Source organism: Pterocles gutturalis, unplaced genomic scaffold (assembly GCF_000699245.1).
Source record: "Pterocles gutturalis isolate BGI_N339 unplaced genomic scaffold, ASM69924v1 scaffold3297, whole genome shotgun sequence".
In the NCBI taxonomy this organism is placed as follows: domain Eukaryota; kingdom Metazoa; phylum Chordata; class Aves; order Pterocliformes; family Pteroclidae; genus Pterocles; species Pterocles gutturalis.
The window spans coordinates 14,876-31,422 of NW_010110017.1; the positions used below are offsets into that span (position 1 = coordinate 14,876).

At 41.3% G+C, this 16,547-nt stretch overlaps 1 protein-coding gene across 1 annotated transcript in view; it reads left to right on the forward strand.

Annotated features, from left to right (window-relative positions):
* The window catches only part of RRAGD (Ras-related GTP binding D), a 19,511-nt gene extending 14,785 nt beyond the window's left edge, over window positions 1-4,726 (forward strand). Inside the window, exons 6-7 of the mRNA XM_010073162.1 lie at window positions 1,357-1,505; window positions 3,422-4,726. Of these exons, the coding sequence (XP_010071464.1) occupies window positions 1,357-1,505; window positions 3,422-3,573 (301 nt within the window). The 3' untranslated portion in view covers window positions 3,574-4,726. The remainder of the gene's footprint in view (window positions 1-1,356; window positions 1,506-3,421) is intronic.
* The last annotated feature ends 11,821 nt before the right edge of the window (window positions 4,727-16,547 follow it).

The following is a 16,547-nucleotide window of genomic DNA, read 5'->3' on the forward strand; positions in this document are numbered from 1 at the left end:
ACCTTTGTGGTTTGTTTGGTTTTTTTTGTTTGTTTGTTTTTTTGTTTTTTTTTCAGTTTCCCCTCCTTGTACATTAGCAATGGGAGATCTCCTGGGGTGGCATGTACATCACCTTGCAAGTTATGTTTTTAATGGCCCCTGGCCAAATGTAATGCCAGCTGTTCCTGGGAAAGGCAGGAGCATATTAAGAATTAGCAGATGAAGATGCATGGACTTGGACGCTAAACCACAGCATGCTTAGAGTGGGATAGTCTTTGGTAGCCTTTGCATTCTTACCCATTGATAGACTTCTTACACTCTTGGAGAAGATACAAGGGAGGATCCTGGTGCCGATGTGCAATAAACATTACAACTTCAAAAGAACAAACTGTTCAATACTTTTCTGAAATGTCCTGTGTTTTTATATTCTACTGCAAGTTTTGGAGTTGGTCACTTCAGTAACTGTACAAGAACTTGTGTTTCACAGAGGTACACAGTAAAGGATGCTGATTCTGTGGCATTTCTTTTTTGTACACAGAAAGATGCTACTGTGTTGTTCAAAAGACTATGCATTTAATTATTATCTGTACACCACCACTTTTGGGGCTTTCTATTCACGGAATGTCACTCTGACACTGTCTTTGTGTAACCATTCAGCATTTATCACCAGCAATCTGCCTGTCATGTTTTTAGCTACAGACTAGACAGGATACTACAATTCATTTCTTATTCTCTGTTCCTGGAGCATCTGTGGAGCTCGCTACCTTAATAGGTTCTTGATACTAATTGTTCTGAGAGATTGGTGATAACTACCTATTTAGCAACATCTGTGTGTGCATTCAGGAATGAGGGTAGAATTACAAGGTACAAAACTAAAACAGTGATCATCATGACACATCATCTGTGAAGGAGAAATCTCTTTTCATGGTATGATGTTGCAAAAGACAACATCTCATGAGGAAAGTCTCATGGTGGCTTAGACCCGTAGTCAGCTGCCACTGCTCAAGGAGTTATCAGTACAGACTTACTGGTTCGCATGTTTTAGATAAAGTCATAATATAGTGCATTGATTAAAAGAAAACACAATCTTGGGATAAATGGTTGTTAACTAGCAGAGGAAAAAGTAAGGCTTCAGTTCATGTACTTGGCAGTCAAACAATCTGATTTCTAGCCCCAGATCTAAGATTTGGTGTGTGATTGGATAAATGATTTAATCTATCTTCTTAGTTTACATAGTGTGTAGTTAGAAGAAGAATCTTCTTGAAAGGTTAAAATGAAAATTCATAAAGTTTGAGATTATCTCAACCAATGTGGGAGGACTTTTGTTAGCTCATCTGGTGGTTTATCTTATTTGTTTGTTTGAATATTACCCTTTAGGCTAAAAGATGATGGCACTGGAACTCCTTATGACAAAGAATCGATGGCAATCATAAAACTGAACAATACAACTGTCCTTTATTTAAAAGAGGTGACAAAATTCCTTGCTCTTGTTTGTTTTGTCAGAGAAGAAAGCTTTGAGAGAAAAGGTATTTTTCTCTTTTCTAGTATTGCATTACTTTTCCCTTATATTAGCAAGTTAATGCATAACTGTGGTTGTCTTTAGCTGATAACAGTCTCTAGCTGTATCACAAAATATTGAAGGTAAGTACAGCTTGATAGAGCTTACATAACATCTTTAAAGGCATGAAGTGTTTGTGCTGGCATTAAGATAAGATGGAATCATAAACATATTTGATAACTTTCTGATATGAAAGCATATGACAGTTTACACCCAGTACAGTAAAGCTTCCATTTACAACAGTAGAATGTGCCAGTTTATCTTGGCTAACATTGATTTGTACCTGCTGGCACCAGCATATGCATTTGGAACAGCTTGCATGCCATAACCAAGGCAAAATTGTTGAAACTGGCTGATAGAAAGAAATGTTCTTGCTTTTGAAAAGCTGCATATTTGGGAACTAGGTAGCTTTCATATTTTGCAGTTAAAGTGCATAAAATTTCTTGGCTATCTCTCTGACCCAGGTCAAGGTCAATACTGTGATCTCTCTGCTCACTGGCATCATGTTCACTGGGTTACTGGTCTTAGTGAAATGCTCAGAGATAGAACTGAGCAGCAGAAGAATGAGCCATCATCTGGGCTTGTGTCCCCATCTTGTGATTTTAATTCACCAGTCAGTGTTGGTGTGTTTGTGAATGCAGTACTTACACCATGTCTGCTGGGCTGTTTGGCAGGCTGTTTAGCTTTCATTTTATGGAACTTCAAGTGGTCAAATTTCTCTTTCATACCTGTACCACCTTTATGATGTATGAATGTTAGATAAGGTCACTTTCGTTTTTTGCTGTAAGCGTAAGAAGTGTTACTTTTGACATACCTACTAACAACACTGTTCCAGAAAAGAAGGTATGTTGAATAAACACCCCTTAGGGTTTGTCCACAACTGTGTCAGGTGGTTGTGTCTGCATAGTTTGGGACACTTCCTGCTGTAGCCTGTACTCTTTAACACTACAGTTCTGGTATTTTAATGCAGATTAGCTTTTGGTGCCCAGTGACTTCCACATAATATTTTGTCTGAACTCTAGGGAGAGAGAAAATAATTCCTGGAAAAAAATCAAAGTGTAACAGGGTTGATTTAAACAACTTAAAATATATATAATCTCCTCTTAGGGAAATTGAAGTGGAAAACACTGCAGTATCTGAGTTAAGAAAGCTTATGGCATTAACCTTGAATGAGGTCATAAGCTCAGTACCAAAATTCTAAAATTGTATTGCAGTATTACACAATTGTAGCTCCTACTAAGTCTTCCAATTGATGACCAATATGGCTTTACAGCTTTTCTGTGGGATCACATTCGGCTCACTCACATGGTAATGTTACCTGCCTGTTATATGTGTATGCAATCTAACAGTATGTCTGTTGTGTTATTTTTCAATTACAACGTAAGATGAAGTATAGCTGGCTGTTATTTGGTAATATTTCTAACAAGTATCCATTTCAAAGTTTATGCATTGTCCAAAAAATGAAAAATCTTTGATTACTAGATGCTACTTATTTTTGTCAGTTACTCTGTAAGGCAGATTTACAAAATGACATCATATTTTATGAAAGATTTCCATTTTTCTTGTAGTATACTGAGCACTTCCGCAAAGCTCATTATTAAGTTAAAGCGTTGTTATTTGACAATTAACTTCCATTTGTTTTTTCTTAAGACTACTAAGTATATTCAATATCAGACATAATATGAAACTATAATGCTCACTGAATTATTTGTATTTATCAAATGTGCTTTTGCTTAGGACAGAAAAAAATGCCTGGAAAATTCACTGATTATGACCTCCATAGAGAGAGTGTGGTATTTCACTAAATGTAGAATATAAGCATTTTTTAAATTACCTAATACATATAAATGTCTTTATTAATATAAAACATTTCTGTCTCTGCAGGATTAATAGACTACAATTTCCATTGTTTTCGAAAAGCCATACAAGAAGTATTTGAAGTAAGAATGAAAGTAGTAAGATCTCGAAAACATCAAAGCCACATGCAAAAAAATAAGAGACCCACTCCCAATGGGACACCAAGAATGCCACTGTAGCTGAGGTTTTCTGGCAGCGTGGCAAGCAAAGTTTCCGTGAAGTTGATGTGACTTCTGCATCTCATTGCACTGAGTGAAGAGGAAAACAAATGGGACTGATGTATTATATGAATTTTCCCTGAATGTTCAGAAAGCACTGTTTAAATATTTTTATCCAATCAGTTTTTTTCATATAGTGAGCACTTTGAGCAAAATGTTGTATATATAAGCGTTGAGGTGAACACTTGTAAGAATTTTCTTAATATATGCTGTAAACCTTTTTCATGCCATATTAAGAAAAAACAGCTGTGACAGAAATACTGGGTACATAATTTGCACTTTTTTATGTTTTCTTCGTGGAGCTGGACTTTGATAAACTTAGTTTTTACAGTGATTTTGATGCATGGTGTCAGGTAAAATGTATGCTGTAGTTTATTTACCTGCTACAATCAAATTGGTTAGTAAACAATTAAGAAAACTTGGTACAATGCCTTTTAAAATTTGTGACAGCTAATACCTAACATTCATAAAGATCTAATTTTGTATATTTTTCAATTTGTAAACTGAAGAATAATTTTGAAGTATTACAGCAATAAGCACCTTACCAGGGATCATAACTGGTAGATAAATATTGTATAAAACAGGCTTTTGGCCAGATTTCATTCGGAGTTCTCCATAACACTGGTCATGCCCTCTGTTGGGTCTGGTTTTATTATTTACCTCAGCATATACCACTAAAATACCTTTCTATAAAGATAATTGTTTTGTAAAATGTCTCTACGTTGCACTGGTATTTTTGTAAGGCTTCAGAGGCAGGCGTTGTGTCTGAAAGGTTAAATTTCCATTGATAAGTTTGTTTCGAGAGCCTGCACATCTCCAGTTGATGCAGTGAAGAATCTGTATGTACTCTCACCCTGACATTCTGGTGTACTGAGAGGAAGTCGTAAAGATGTGAGCACTGGGTTCTGATTCCCTCTAATAGAGGTACGTCTGTGACTGAAATCAAGGAGAGAACATTAAAATGAGGACTGGACAATCTACCTGCTGTAGCAATGAGTACATCACTGCTTTTTATTTTAACATTGAACATGGGCAGGCTTGCCACAGGATCAGCCAGGACAGCAGAGTGCTCTCAAAACTAAAAAGAAGTAAAAGTTACTTTCTGAGTTCTGTATTCACTGGTTTTGTTTAATTAATGATACAAAACTACAGTTTCTAGTCAAAAGAGCAACTTTATTTATATTTTTCCCAGTACTGCTGTAAACCAATTGCATGCATGGTACAGCAGTGTTGTCAGCAGCTCTTGGGAGTCGGAAGATCTTGACCAGAACAGGAGGCAGCTTGCCGTACACCAGAAACAGGTAAGGGGAGCTGTACCTCACTCATTTATAACCAGTCTGCTCCCAGTGGAGATAGCTCTGGAGACAGAAGGGAAGATGGAATTAGAAAGTTTTCTCTTAGCCAAGGTAAGGCATAATGCTGTATGTCTATCAGTGAGTCAGGAGCCCCCAGTGTTTGCTGGCTTCTGTTGAATACGGAGGGGTTTAACCTGTGGTAAGCAAGTCTAAATCCAGTTGTGGTTTGAATGCAAACGCAGAATTTCTGTATGCTATATTTTGACACATCTTGAGGCTCTAGTATCATACTGAGTACACAAGCTGGCATGAATGCAAAGGCTCTCTACATAAACATCTGCCAAAAGGGAGACCAGTAGTTTCTAAGCGCTTTACTGCTGCCTGATGCATGTGACTTACTTACCTTTTGGAACAAATTGACTCTTTTGGCTTGAGTCTGTTGAATATATGTGGAGTTCTTGGGAAAGGTGCTAGTCGATAGACGGACCTCAGCTTCATCAGGGCTCACTGGGTAAGTAAGGCAGTTCTAGGTGCTCAGGAAGGTGAGAAACATTGAGAATAGCCAAAAGTACCAGTCCTGGTGCCAGTGTGAAGGCTAATGACAGTAGCTGTAATCAAAGCAGAGTGCTTCAAAAACACAGAGAGTTCAAATTCCGTTCAGTACTGTCACCACCTGTCACCTTGGGCAGCTCTTCTGACCAGCCCCTCAGTTAAAGTGACGCAAAGCTCTCTTCAGAGTTCACCCCAGCAGTGGTGGGTAAGAGCCACCTTTTGACAGCTCTGCAGTCCACAGGACTTTTCATTGAAGGGCTGCCGTAATTTCTGGCCACACATTTGCCTTTCATTTTGTTGACAACCACCACTGGGCCACAATTTCTGTCCTCTCTTCACACCTTCAGGTATAGGTGACTGTGGGACAAAGAACACCCACCAGGCTGGACCAGTCATTGTTGGTTTTGGTTTTTTTCTAATAAAGTATCTCATCATACTGGCTATGGTATGAATCATAACTAAAGAATGTAGTTTCCATACATTTGGCCTGAGTTCTATATGGTCATATATACCCTTGTATTTAGACACTATCAGCTTATTTAACACAATTAAGTTAGCTCTTGTAGTCCCCTCCAGAATTTGGCATAGATGATAATTTAGTGTAGGTGACTTTAGCTAATGTATAAAATTTCTAATTGGATATTATCAGAGTAAGCATAATTTTTATCAGTTTTCTTCTGTTTCAAATATATTTGTAAAATTGAAAGAATGTTTAAAATGCGTTAGTTTTACTGTTTAACTTTGGTATTTTCTGTTTAAGTGATGTCTCGCATGTTTCACTTTTGAGTAGTCATTTTCTAATTAGTACTTCCAGATTTTCATGTTCTAGCTGAAGTGATTAAGCACTGAGGCATGCAAAGTTGGGTTTTTTGTAAAGAATGTATTATTGCAAATCTCTTGCTATTTCTTTTAAATTTTAGTGAGATTATAGTTTTTATTTTAAAGGGATTAAATACCCCATACGCTACAAGAGGCAATTCTGACAAGGCAGTATTGGGATACTTTTTTAAAAATTTAGAAATTGTGCAAGAAATAATCACTTCCCAAATAGTGCAGTATTTACAAAATACCTGATCTGTGAGTCTCCATTTTTCTGTATCATGGGAGTTGCCTAGACGTAGTAGGGACCATTATTGAACTAGCCATGTCTCTTTAATACACTGGTTTAGAATAAACCCAAACCAAGTTAGTCTGCCATAAACACTTTCAAGTCAGGAGCTGAATAACTATAAAACATGGGTTCCAACAACTTTTTATAGCGGAGGAAACCTCTGTACGTAGTTCAATAGGCAGCAGCCCAGAATACCTAATGGATTCTTTGAAGAGTTAAAATGCATCCTTGAGCAAACACTGTAATGCAGCTATTTAAAATGTTACAGTGCTGGAAAGTCTTTTGACAGGAACAAACTACTCTGATAAGGCATAATTCAAATTTGAGATCTTATGTTTTGTGATGATTTTTTTTTCCTCATTAAAACAAAAATTTTTTGTTTTCTTGATGTGAAATTGCACTCCTGTGATAGAAGTTTTATACTAAGGGAGTTCATTCTGTGAAAGTACTGCACAAATTTTAAAGAACCTATAGACTTCCTCCATTTATATGCATCATCAGATTAAGTTGAAGAATTAAAGAAAATAACCTTAAAAAGGTCATTATGTACAGTAGCAACTGTTTGCTTTAATGACATATTTCCTATCCCTGTCATTTGCAATAGTCATGGCAGAACATGTTTTTCTTAAATTGAACATTGAGGTTTTTCCATTTTTGTAATGGTGTCGTGTACATCATTCAGTACATACTGATTTTTGTTGCTGCAGTTTTATCTCAGTACTGTTTGATGAGGAAATCAGATCATTAACACCAAAATTTCTTATTCTAAATATTTATTGATGGCCACATGTGAATTTACTCAATTACAGACAAATGCATCAGCTTCACCCATTTCATCTGTGTGGGAAAGAAGAAATAAGCTTGGTTGGGAAATTCTTTTGGGCTCCTCTGATATGATGGCGTGTTGTTGACATCCCACTTGAATTCCCACTGCATTAGTATTTGCATATTAGCTCATGTGCATATCTTCTAATGGCTGCATTTAAGAAAGACTTTAACAGACTGTTTCTTTTCATGTGTTTTCCCCCTGATACCTTCTGCATTACCTTTCTCATTTTGCTATCTCTGTATACATGTTTCATTGTAAACAGGTCGGATGGCCAGTTTCCTTGCGTCCTGCCAGCCTCTTCTCTTTGGCTGATAAGCATTATGAGCTACAGGCTAGGTCCTGAGTGAAAAACTATTGAAAAAATATCGTATAAAATTGTGTAAAAACCATTACATGCTACTAACATCCTAAAAATATACAACATATTTTAAAATGCTAATACCAGGAGCTGCTAGGAGGGGATTATTGATTTCAGAATTGTCAAGGACCAGAAGGAAAAACCACTGATGTCCCCTGTAAAAAAACAACAACAACAACAGAACCCACAACTAAACATGCATTAGCCTAAATTGAGAGGGTTGAGATGAAACACCTCATAGATGAGTGCAATCCTGAGAGACCAAAAAAATACAGAGTGGCCTAGTGTGTAGGCTAGAACATTTCATAGTGTATTGCAAGCTGCCTTCCTTCACAACATGCAGGCCAAGAAAAGATGATGGGGTTATCACAACAGGATGCAGGCGTGTGTGTTGAACCATGTGGAGGTGGTCTGGGTCAGCTCAGTTGCATCATATGGTCCTCAAAGTCCCACATCATAGTGCCCCGGCAGGGAGTTACAGGACAGTCCGAGAGTTGCCTTTGCTATTATAGCAGGATTTACCCTTTATATAAGTTTTAATCTCCATCCAGTGTGAACTAAAAGCCATTGTGGACTCTGCTGAGCTAAAGAGTGGTGTCAGTACAAATATAAGTATAAACCAGGCATGAACATGTTCATATTGGAAACTGGAAATGGATTTCTAAAGCAAGAGAGCAGCCCTATTGTGGAGCCTTTGCTCAGTGCTGGGAGAGCAAACAGCCTGACTGTGTCCAAGAGGAACCTCAGCTTGTCAATGAAAAGGGGTATACGCTGTGGTGAGTGTGTAAATTAGCATCAGGGGATGCTATAGTCTTAACTCACTTTCCCATCAGCACTGGGAGTTTCTGAGCCGGATGAACTCGTGTTTGTATTTAGACGTTTACCTGTCAGGTAGGTGTCCACTCAGACAGTGCCAATCCACTCATCACTGCAAGTTTATGTTCTTAGTCCTCCTAATTGGGCTGCCTCCTTGCTCCTTCCCGCACAAAGCCCGCATATCATACCTAGCACGTGCTTCCTTGATAAATACTGCCCTTGTCCTTCCTCAGCTTTCTGCTATTCCAGACAAAACCCTCCAACAGTTTGGGAGCCAGTAACGCTTTGAGAGTCCTTCACACCCAGTGCTGCAAGTTCTCTTCTGCAGCTGGAGTCCTCTAATGCTGCTGATAAAGCTTCCTGATCCGATGGTGTGATCGTAGCAATAAAGGCTCTAACCAGCACTCGTGGGGTTTCTAGAAGCCCCACCATCCACTTTGCAGTGGTGTCATTCAAGGGACCTGACACCTGAGATACAATTCCTACTTTGTTCTGAGGTTAAGTGAACTACTGATTGAATTTTCACCTGTTCATGCACATCCACGTGAGTTTTGGGGACTACTCTGATGACAACCAGAGTCATTTGAGCTGTGGGAAACGTTATCTGTTTCAACTCCTTTTGCAAAGTAGTATACAGAGAGAACAGGGGTGTGCCTGCTGGGGAATCCAGTACAGCCAAATCAAAAGGATTGAGGCAAATCAAAAGGTCTCAGGGGCCCACATCTTTGCCTCTAAAGCCTGCGCTGGGAGGTGGAACCACACTCTGCTTTTCCGCAGTGCCCTTTTCAAAGGCTGAATCATCCTCTGGTGAGCCAAACGGTTGGATCCACAAATTGCTTCTCTTTGAATACTCCCCTCGCAGCTGCTTGAACTTCTTTTGACTGCCAGTCTGCCTGCCATTCATCACGCTGTCTGGTCTCACATCCTCAGTGCTGAATGCAAGCTCTGCAGCAGAGGCTCACAAACCAGTCCACTCCTTCCAGTCCTGTTCCCTTGCTCAGCACTGTTTCCAGTCCTGTTCCTTCAGCAATTTCATAGTTCTATTCTACATTTTCTATCTATAAAACAAGTTGTCATTCCAAGTTCTGCAATTCTGTATAAAGCCCATGGTACAGAAACTTGAGTATCGTCTTTGTGTTCTCTTGACAGGTTATTGTTGTGGGTTTGTGTGGTGGGTTTGTCTGGTAGCAGGGAGGGGCCACAGCAATGGCTCCTGTCAGTAGCTGCTGAAGGTTTCCCTGGACTCCAGCTCTGCTGGCAGCAAGGGAGGGGCTGCAGTGGTGGCTCCTGTCAGTGACAGCTCAGGGTTCACCCCTGCCCCTGGCTCTAAGGGTTTAGTAACCGGGAGGGGGAGTGGGGGAAGGAGTACCACTGACCTGGCCCCTGTGAGAAACTGCTGGAAGTTTCCCAGCTTCAGGCTGGACCCACCCCAGGCCAGGGCTGAGACAATCAGCGCCTCTGCCAATAACAGATTGAAGAGGGGGCACAGAACAATGGGGTGGCACGGCCCCGGGCAGGGACCAGCTTGGGTGGATCAGCCTGGTTGCCCAGCCACCTGCCTGGCTTCTGCAAACCGACCTGCCATAGCCCAAGCCTCTGCCATGGCTTGCCTGAGAGTCCGTTTCTTTGAGAGCCAATGAAGGCCTGCGGTGGAAAAGGAAGTGGGATTTGAGAAGGATGGCTACGCAGACACTCCAGTCAGAGAAGGGAAGCAAGAAAGAGGGAGGTTTTCCCCTTGGAATTTCCCCTGCAGCGTGCTGAAGATTCATGGTGACACACGGTTTGTCCCTTGGTGCAGCCCATGAGAAGATGCAGCTGTGGAGGACCCCACGCAGGAATTATGGAGAAGCCCAGGCCGGAGCCGGGCAGTCGTTGGGGGACTGTGGCCCCATGTGGAAAAGGACTCACGCCGGAGTGGCCTTTCTAAACCACAATTATAAATACCTTTCCAGCTTTTCTCAGTGCACCCTCTCACATGAAAGCTTCCCACTCCCATGAACTGAGTGCATCTTAAAAGTTCCTCAGGATGGGAGAAGTTTGTTCCCTTCTTCTCCCCCCTCTTTATATTGCTGCCATTAATAGTCCCCATAAAATCCAAGCTATATATCTCTAACTTGAATAGTTACAACTATTCAAAAGATAATATTTTCTTATTCCTCATTCAGAATAACATATTTCCTCTGCAGTCTGCACCCCCTGTGAGTCGCTTTGCTAGCCACCATCCACCATCTGCAAAAAAGCCCTGCAAGCTTCACACACCATCTAAAAGTGTAAAGTAATAATTCATTGACTAGTACAGGTGGCTATGACTGGCAAGCTGCTGGACTCGGCATTAACATTCTCACCTCCCCCTGCAAGACACCATATGGGAGTCATTAACATGCTCACCTCCCCCTGCAAGACACCATATGGGTCTTCCTTGGCCAGCATCACCAAACTGCCATCTTCTGACTCCACTTTTCCCTTCCAGCATTTTATACCTTTTCACATCAGCGTTTTTCTTCTGGACCTTATCTCAACAATCCTACCTCCATCTCCGGTTCTGCCTTCCCTCTGCTGTGCAGCCCTTTCTGACGGCACAGCGATGCCCTGAGTGTGCTGAAGCACGGCTACGGCGCTGGGCCCTACCGGGGCTGGGCTGTGGAGCCCAAGCAGCTGAAACTGCAGAGGGAGGTGACTTGCCAGCAGGCAGTGGGAGATCAGGTTAACACCCTTGGCTGGAGCCCAGGGAGCAATGCAATTTGCCAGAGGGTAAGCAGGTTTGGTCAGCAGAGCCACCCTCTGGGCTCTCTTGACTGGTGTGATCAGGAGTTTAGTCCAGTTGCCTGTATGGGTCCTTTGTGTCATTGAAGGTGCTCACCTTGCCTTCAGCTACTGCTCGGTTCAGAACAGCACTAGTATCCCGTATCATACCTTTCTGCTCAGTATGGATGTCTGGCATACGTTAGGATACCTCAGATGCTTATGCAATTGAATCAAGCCCTAGATTTCCTCTAACCATCTGAGAAACTCCTGGGTGTCCCAGATATCTACCGGGGGCTGGCAGAGACGACTGGTAACTCAATATATCTTCATTAATGACACAGTAAGCTTTAATCATCCTCACACTGATTGTAAAACACTTTTTTGAGGAGCTTGAAATTAAGAGCCTGTCCATAAATCCTGTATTCACATTGCTGAGTCGGTAGTAGCTGTTTACAAGCACATACACACAAGTTCACATTAGAGTTGTGAGCAACAGTTTTTGAATGGATGGGGTGGGAAGACTGCTTGATGGCAGTCCAACAGACTAATCCTGAGTGCTTTGGTTCTGACTGCTGTGCAATTGTAAAGACAGATGCACACTTCCCAGAAGGAGGCCTATGGGAGTCGGGTAAAGTGAAGGGGCATGGGGAGCAGCTCACGTAAGGAAAAACAGACTCCCTGCTCAATCTTGGGCCTGACGCCCCAAAGAGGGAGGATCATGAGCTGCTTGGAAGGAATAAAGGGCCATGCCTGTTATTTTCTCCCTAAATTTGGCCCAGGAGCAAAATAATTTTAAATCAGAGTAGTTCATAACTACTCTGTAAGTATCTAGCTCTCTCCACAGTTTGCACAGTGAAGAATACGCACCAGAGAAAATTTCTGCCATTATCTGTAGTTGCTAAAGATAGAATAACTAGATCATGGAGATCCAGACTCATGAACAGCTGTCACTCGGACAGCAGCTTCAGCTGTGACTTGTGCCTTTCTTCTGAACCAGGGAGCCATCTGAACTATTACAACAATGATGCCAGAGGGGAGCGAGTCAAGTGACTGGCGTGACTTTGCATTCTTCAAGGGGAAAAAAAAAAGGTGAAAAATATGTACCTTTATTTTGACTTCATACAGTGTGGACTACTGCAAGATGTTCCACAAACTCTGCACTGATAGTCCAGATCAGGCACTTGCTTGCTTGTAACTTCTTCCCTCATTCTCTTTGTTCCATTTCTGAAATAACACTAATTAAAAGTCAGCTGGCAAAGCCGCCTGTTCTGTGAGATAGTTGCTTTAGAACTAAGCTTGAAGAAAAGCCAGTAATCACTTTCTTGAGAAGCACCATGCATCTGTGCAATTGCTACAGGGCATTGGTTGCACAATGCTGTGCGTGTTTTTATCAGCGAGGAGGAGGTGCACTTGTTGAATCCAGATTTACTGGGTCTGAATTCACATAAAGGATTTTAAAAGCTGAGAATGTATTAGTCACCAATGAGCACAATAATGCTTTCTCTTCCAAGTGAGTCATATCTGTTCCCACTGACAATACAGGCATATTAATATTGAATTCCTTAATTCCATTAGAATTTCATTCTGCAGCCAACTGTCTGGATTGAAAAGGTAACATTATAAGTGAAGCAAACTGCTCTACATTTTGTGAATTGGTGAAAGTAGGGTGTGAATGCTTTGTACAAAGAACTATTGTATTTTCATAAGCTTTTGTGATCTCAAACCTTCTCTAGAAGAAATTATTTGTAGATGAGTTTATGCGACAGCCTACAAAGCATACACACCCCACTCTGAACTGACTTTAGGTAATCACTGAACATATAGTACACACTCTTGAAATGTACCTTACCTCACAGTACTACATGACTTGCACAGAGAAATAAATAATAGTTCAAAGTCACAATACCTAGCTTCATTCCCTGAGATCTGCAAGAATATACACTGATGCGTCAGACCCAAGTGCAAAAACTGAACCTCTGTGTCACACAGCTGTCCTGCCTCCAAGAGAAAGGAGAGGTTTCAGGAGTAACTCCCTGCTCAGGGGCTTCTGCTGGAGGCTTCTTGGTGTCCATCCCCACAGCTCCACATGCTGAACTCTGCGATTCCCATTCCTACCTGCTGAGCTCCCCTCTTGGCCCTTTAGTGTCAGTTCAAGTCTTATTACTGTTAAAAATACTGAAATGTTTGTAATTTTTTTAAACTGAAGGGAAATGCATAGTACATTTGTATCAGATATAGATATATATCTCAAACACATACACTACCTAGCTATAAGTATCTATAACAGATAACTTAGCCTAATCACCCTTTGCAGCCAATGGAGAAACCCAGGAACTCTTACAGCATGACTTGCTGGATGTACAGCTAACATATATGCCAGGTAAGATGAACTCTGCTATAAAAGCTCCTGGTTCTCTCCATTAGCTGTGAAGTGGTAATCAGCCCAGAAATGTATATCCATAGTGTGCAGCTATCCAGGGGAATTCTGCCCATCTGTTTACTCTGATTTGGCCTTTCTTTCATGTAAAAATGGCTGCAATTGAAAATAATGCATTTTATGAGACCTTATGATTGTCATTAATTTTGTAATATTTTTTGCAATCAGGGATCTGAAGCTAGGTGGCTGTATAAGAATCTCCATTTTCACAGAAAGAAAAAAAATCGATACACCACAACTGCAGAAAAGTCCTTAAAAACATGAGCAAAAACATCTTGGAAACTAGAAATGAAAAAAAAAAAGTTAGAAATTATTAGTTTGGTTTTTTTTTTTTGGTCAAACTGAAGCTTTCCTTCAGTTTAAAACATTTACTAAAGACAAAGTTTTTAGTATTTAGAATTGACAAAACTGATTATTCTTGCTGTCCTGCAAACAATCTGGTGAAGCTGTACAAAATCTTTCTGCAAAGATTTAGTGTGGTATTAAGTAACAAAATCTTTGTTGCACCAATGTTCAGGCAAACTTTCAGTTTCTATATGCTTCAGCTGAGCATGGTTATTTTTTCACCAAGTTATATCATATGACAGGATATACAAGCTACACGAAGTGCTGCCAGCATGTGGGGGATTTGACTGCAATTTTGCTACTGTATTTGGCATCTGGGTTTTAAAAAAACACAAGTTCTAGCACAAAATGGCTTCTCCGTGCAAAAGTCTAAACAAAAGGCAGACGAAAACCCAAATCCAAAGGGCATTTTTGACCAGACCCAGGAAAAAGGAGGGAGGCTGCCCCTCTGGACTGGTGACACTGACGATGCAGGAGCTCTGCAATGCCTGTTCCTTGTCTGCCCCAAGCAGCTGCTGACATGTGGGGCTGGGAATTAAGCCCCAGATTTTGACCCATCTGCTTACTCCCTCACAGGAATCGGCACTTCAACCTGGTAACGTTCACTTCCTGCAGCTCTGACCTTTAACTAATACTCCAGCTGACAGTGAAAGGGGTCTTGTACTGCTAGCTCTGCACAATTTCACGTGGTCATCACCCCCGCACCCAGCCAGGCTATGATGTAGCTTACTCAAATGGGGAACATGTATACATCATATCAGTGAATTTCTGTTGCTTAAAATTTAAGTCTATTCAGCTCACTTTCAATAGTGTTTAGTGGTCAAGTAGTTGCAGTGACTGTGTATTTCTTTTCATAGCTAAAAGCCCAAGTTTCGTGTTAACTGCAGGTGCTTCCTCCTTGAACGATATAAAATGACGACATTGCAGTCGCTGCCAGGCTCAAAGGCCAGAGCCCAGAAGAGAAAGCTGAACTCCACATTACTCTTAACTTGTTCACAATAACTTATAATTTCTTGATTCATGACATTATTCACCTTATAATACCATTTTTTGGAATTACCTTCTATTAGAGCAGATCCCAGAACTTTTTATGTGGAAGTCCAGATTTCCAAAGGCAAAATACTGCTCTCCTACCGAAGAGAAGGGCAAGATTTAGTCACAGATGGTCCCAGAGCCCACTGCACAGCAAGATGGCTTCAGCAAAGAAAGAAAGATAAGTCACACCTGCTAAGAATGACCAAAATAGTTCACCAACATGACCCTCAGTGCCTACAGCTCACCAGCTCAAGTGATCAGATCAGCCGATGCTAACCAGAGATGCGGAGATGTCATCAAGAACTGTTCTCCATTAAATATAGCCTGGGTGTAAGAGAGAGCCACAAGGTCTGGCACCCTCCCTTCTGTACGTTAGTTGTAGAGGTTTGTCCTGTAAAAAGGAAGATCACTTGTGCCCTTTGGAAAATTCAGCTACTTGTTAAGATGGAGTAAAGTTGCTTTATTTATTTATTGCTGTTACCAAAACGTCACTGTGCAACAGAACAGGAAAGGGAAGAGTAACGCCTTGTTTTGCAATTCTGAAAATATGAGGAGGTGAAAACAAATATACCTACTCCACTGTTTTTGTTTACAACTCGTTTCCATTGCTGTTCAAGTGAAGAAGGAAAGAGGAAAAGAACTAAGACATAAAAACATGAAAAAAATAGTTATATAAAGATGAATAGGAAGAATAAGAGTAACATAGAGGAAATTAAGGACAGTTTATGAGCTAAACACAAGAAAAGCTCAGACGTGTTTCTTATTTACAGCTTGTAGTGAATTAAAAGAAAACTGAGACTGCTGAGAATATGACCACTTTAATTTTTTATGTATTTCTCTAGCTATGAACTGTTCGATGTGCTATCCCAAGTGTACTGTGGCTGTAACCAGGTGGCAGGGAAAGCGAAGTCGTAGATGCAAACAAAAATTCCTGTGACACTGTGGGATGGACGAGGGGATCTGCCCCTCAAGTCAAGCTCTTTCTGGCTAATTCTTGTGTAAACTCATAGTCCTTGGTGTGTGACACCATCTCAGTCGTTCATGATCCTGACAAACAAGATGTTGCAGTAGGGTTAAGTCTTTTGGGCGGAATGCTGGTGGGTCTGTGGGATCCTGGAAGCCCCTTTGCTAAGCCTCCAGGTTTCAAGCCAACCCGCTGGTGCTGCGAGGCCTGGAGGCACCTCGCCCCATGAGCTCTGCAGAGATGAGAGAGGGGCGTGGGGGTCACTGTCACTGCTGCAGCCCCCACGGCAGAACCGCGGCCTGGAGACCGCAGCATCCTCTGCAGCCCCCGCTGCGCCTGGAGCGGCGGCTCTGCTGTGGGGCCCGAGGGCCACCCGCCCACCCATCGCTGCGGGATCTGCCGCGCTGCGACAGAGAAAGGCGGGCAGCTGGCGGATTTTATCCTGTCC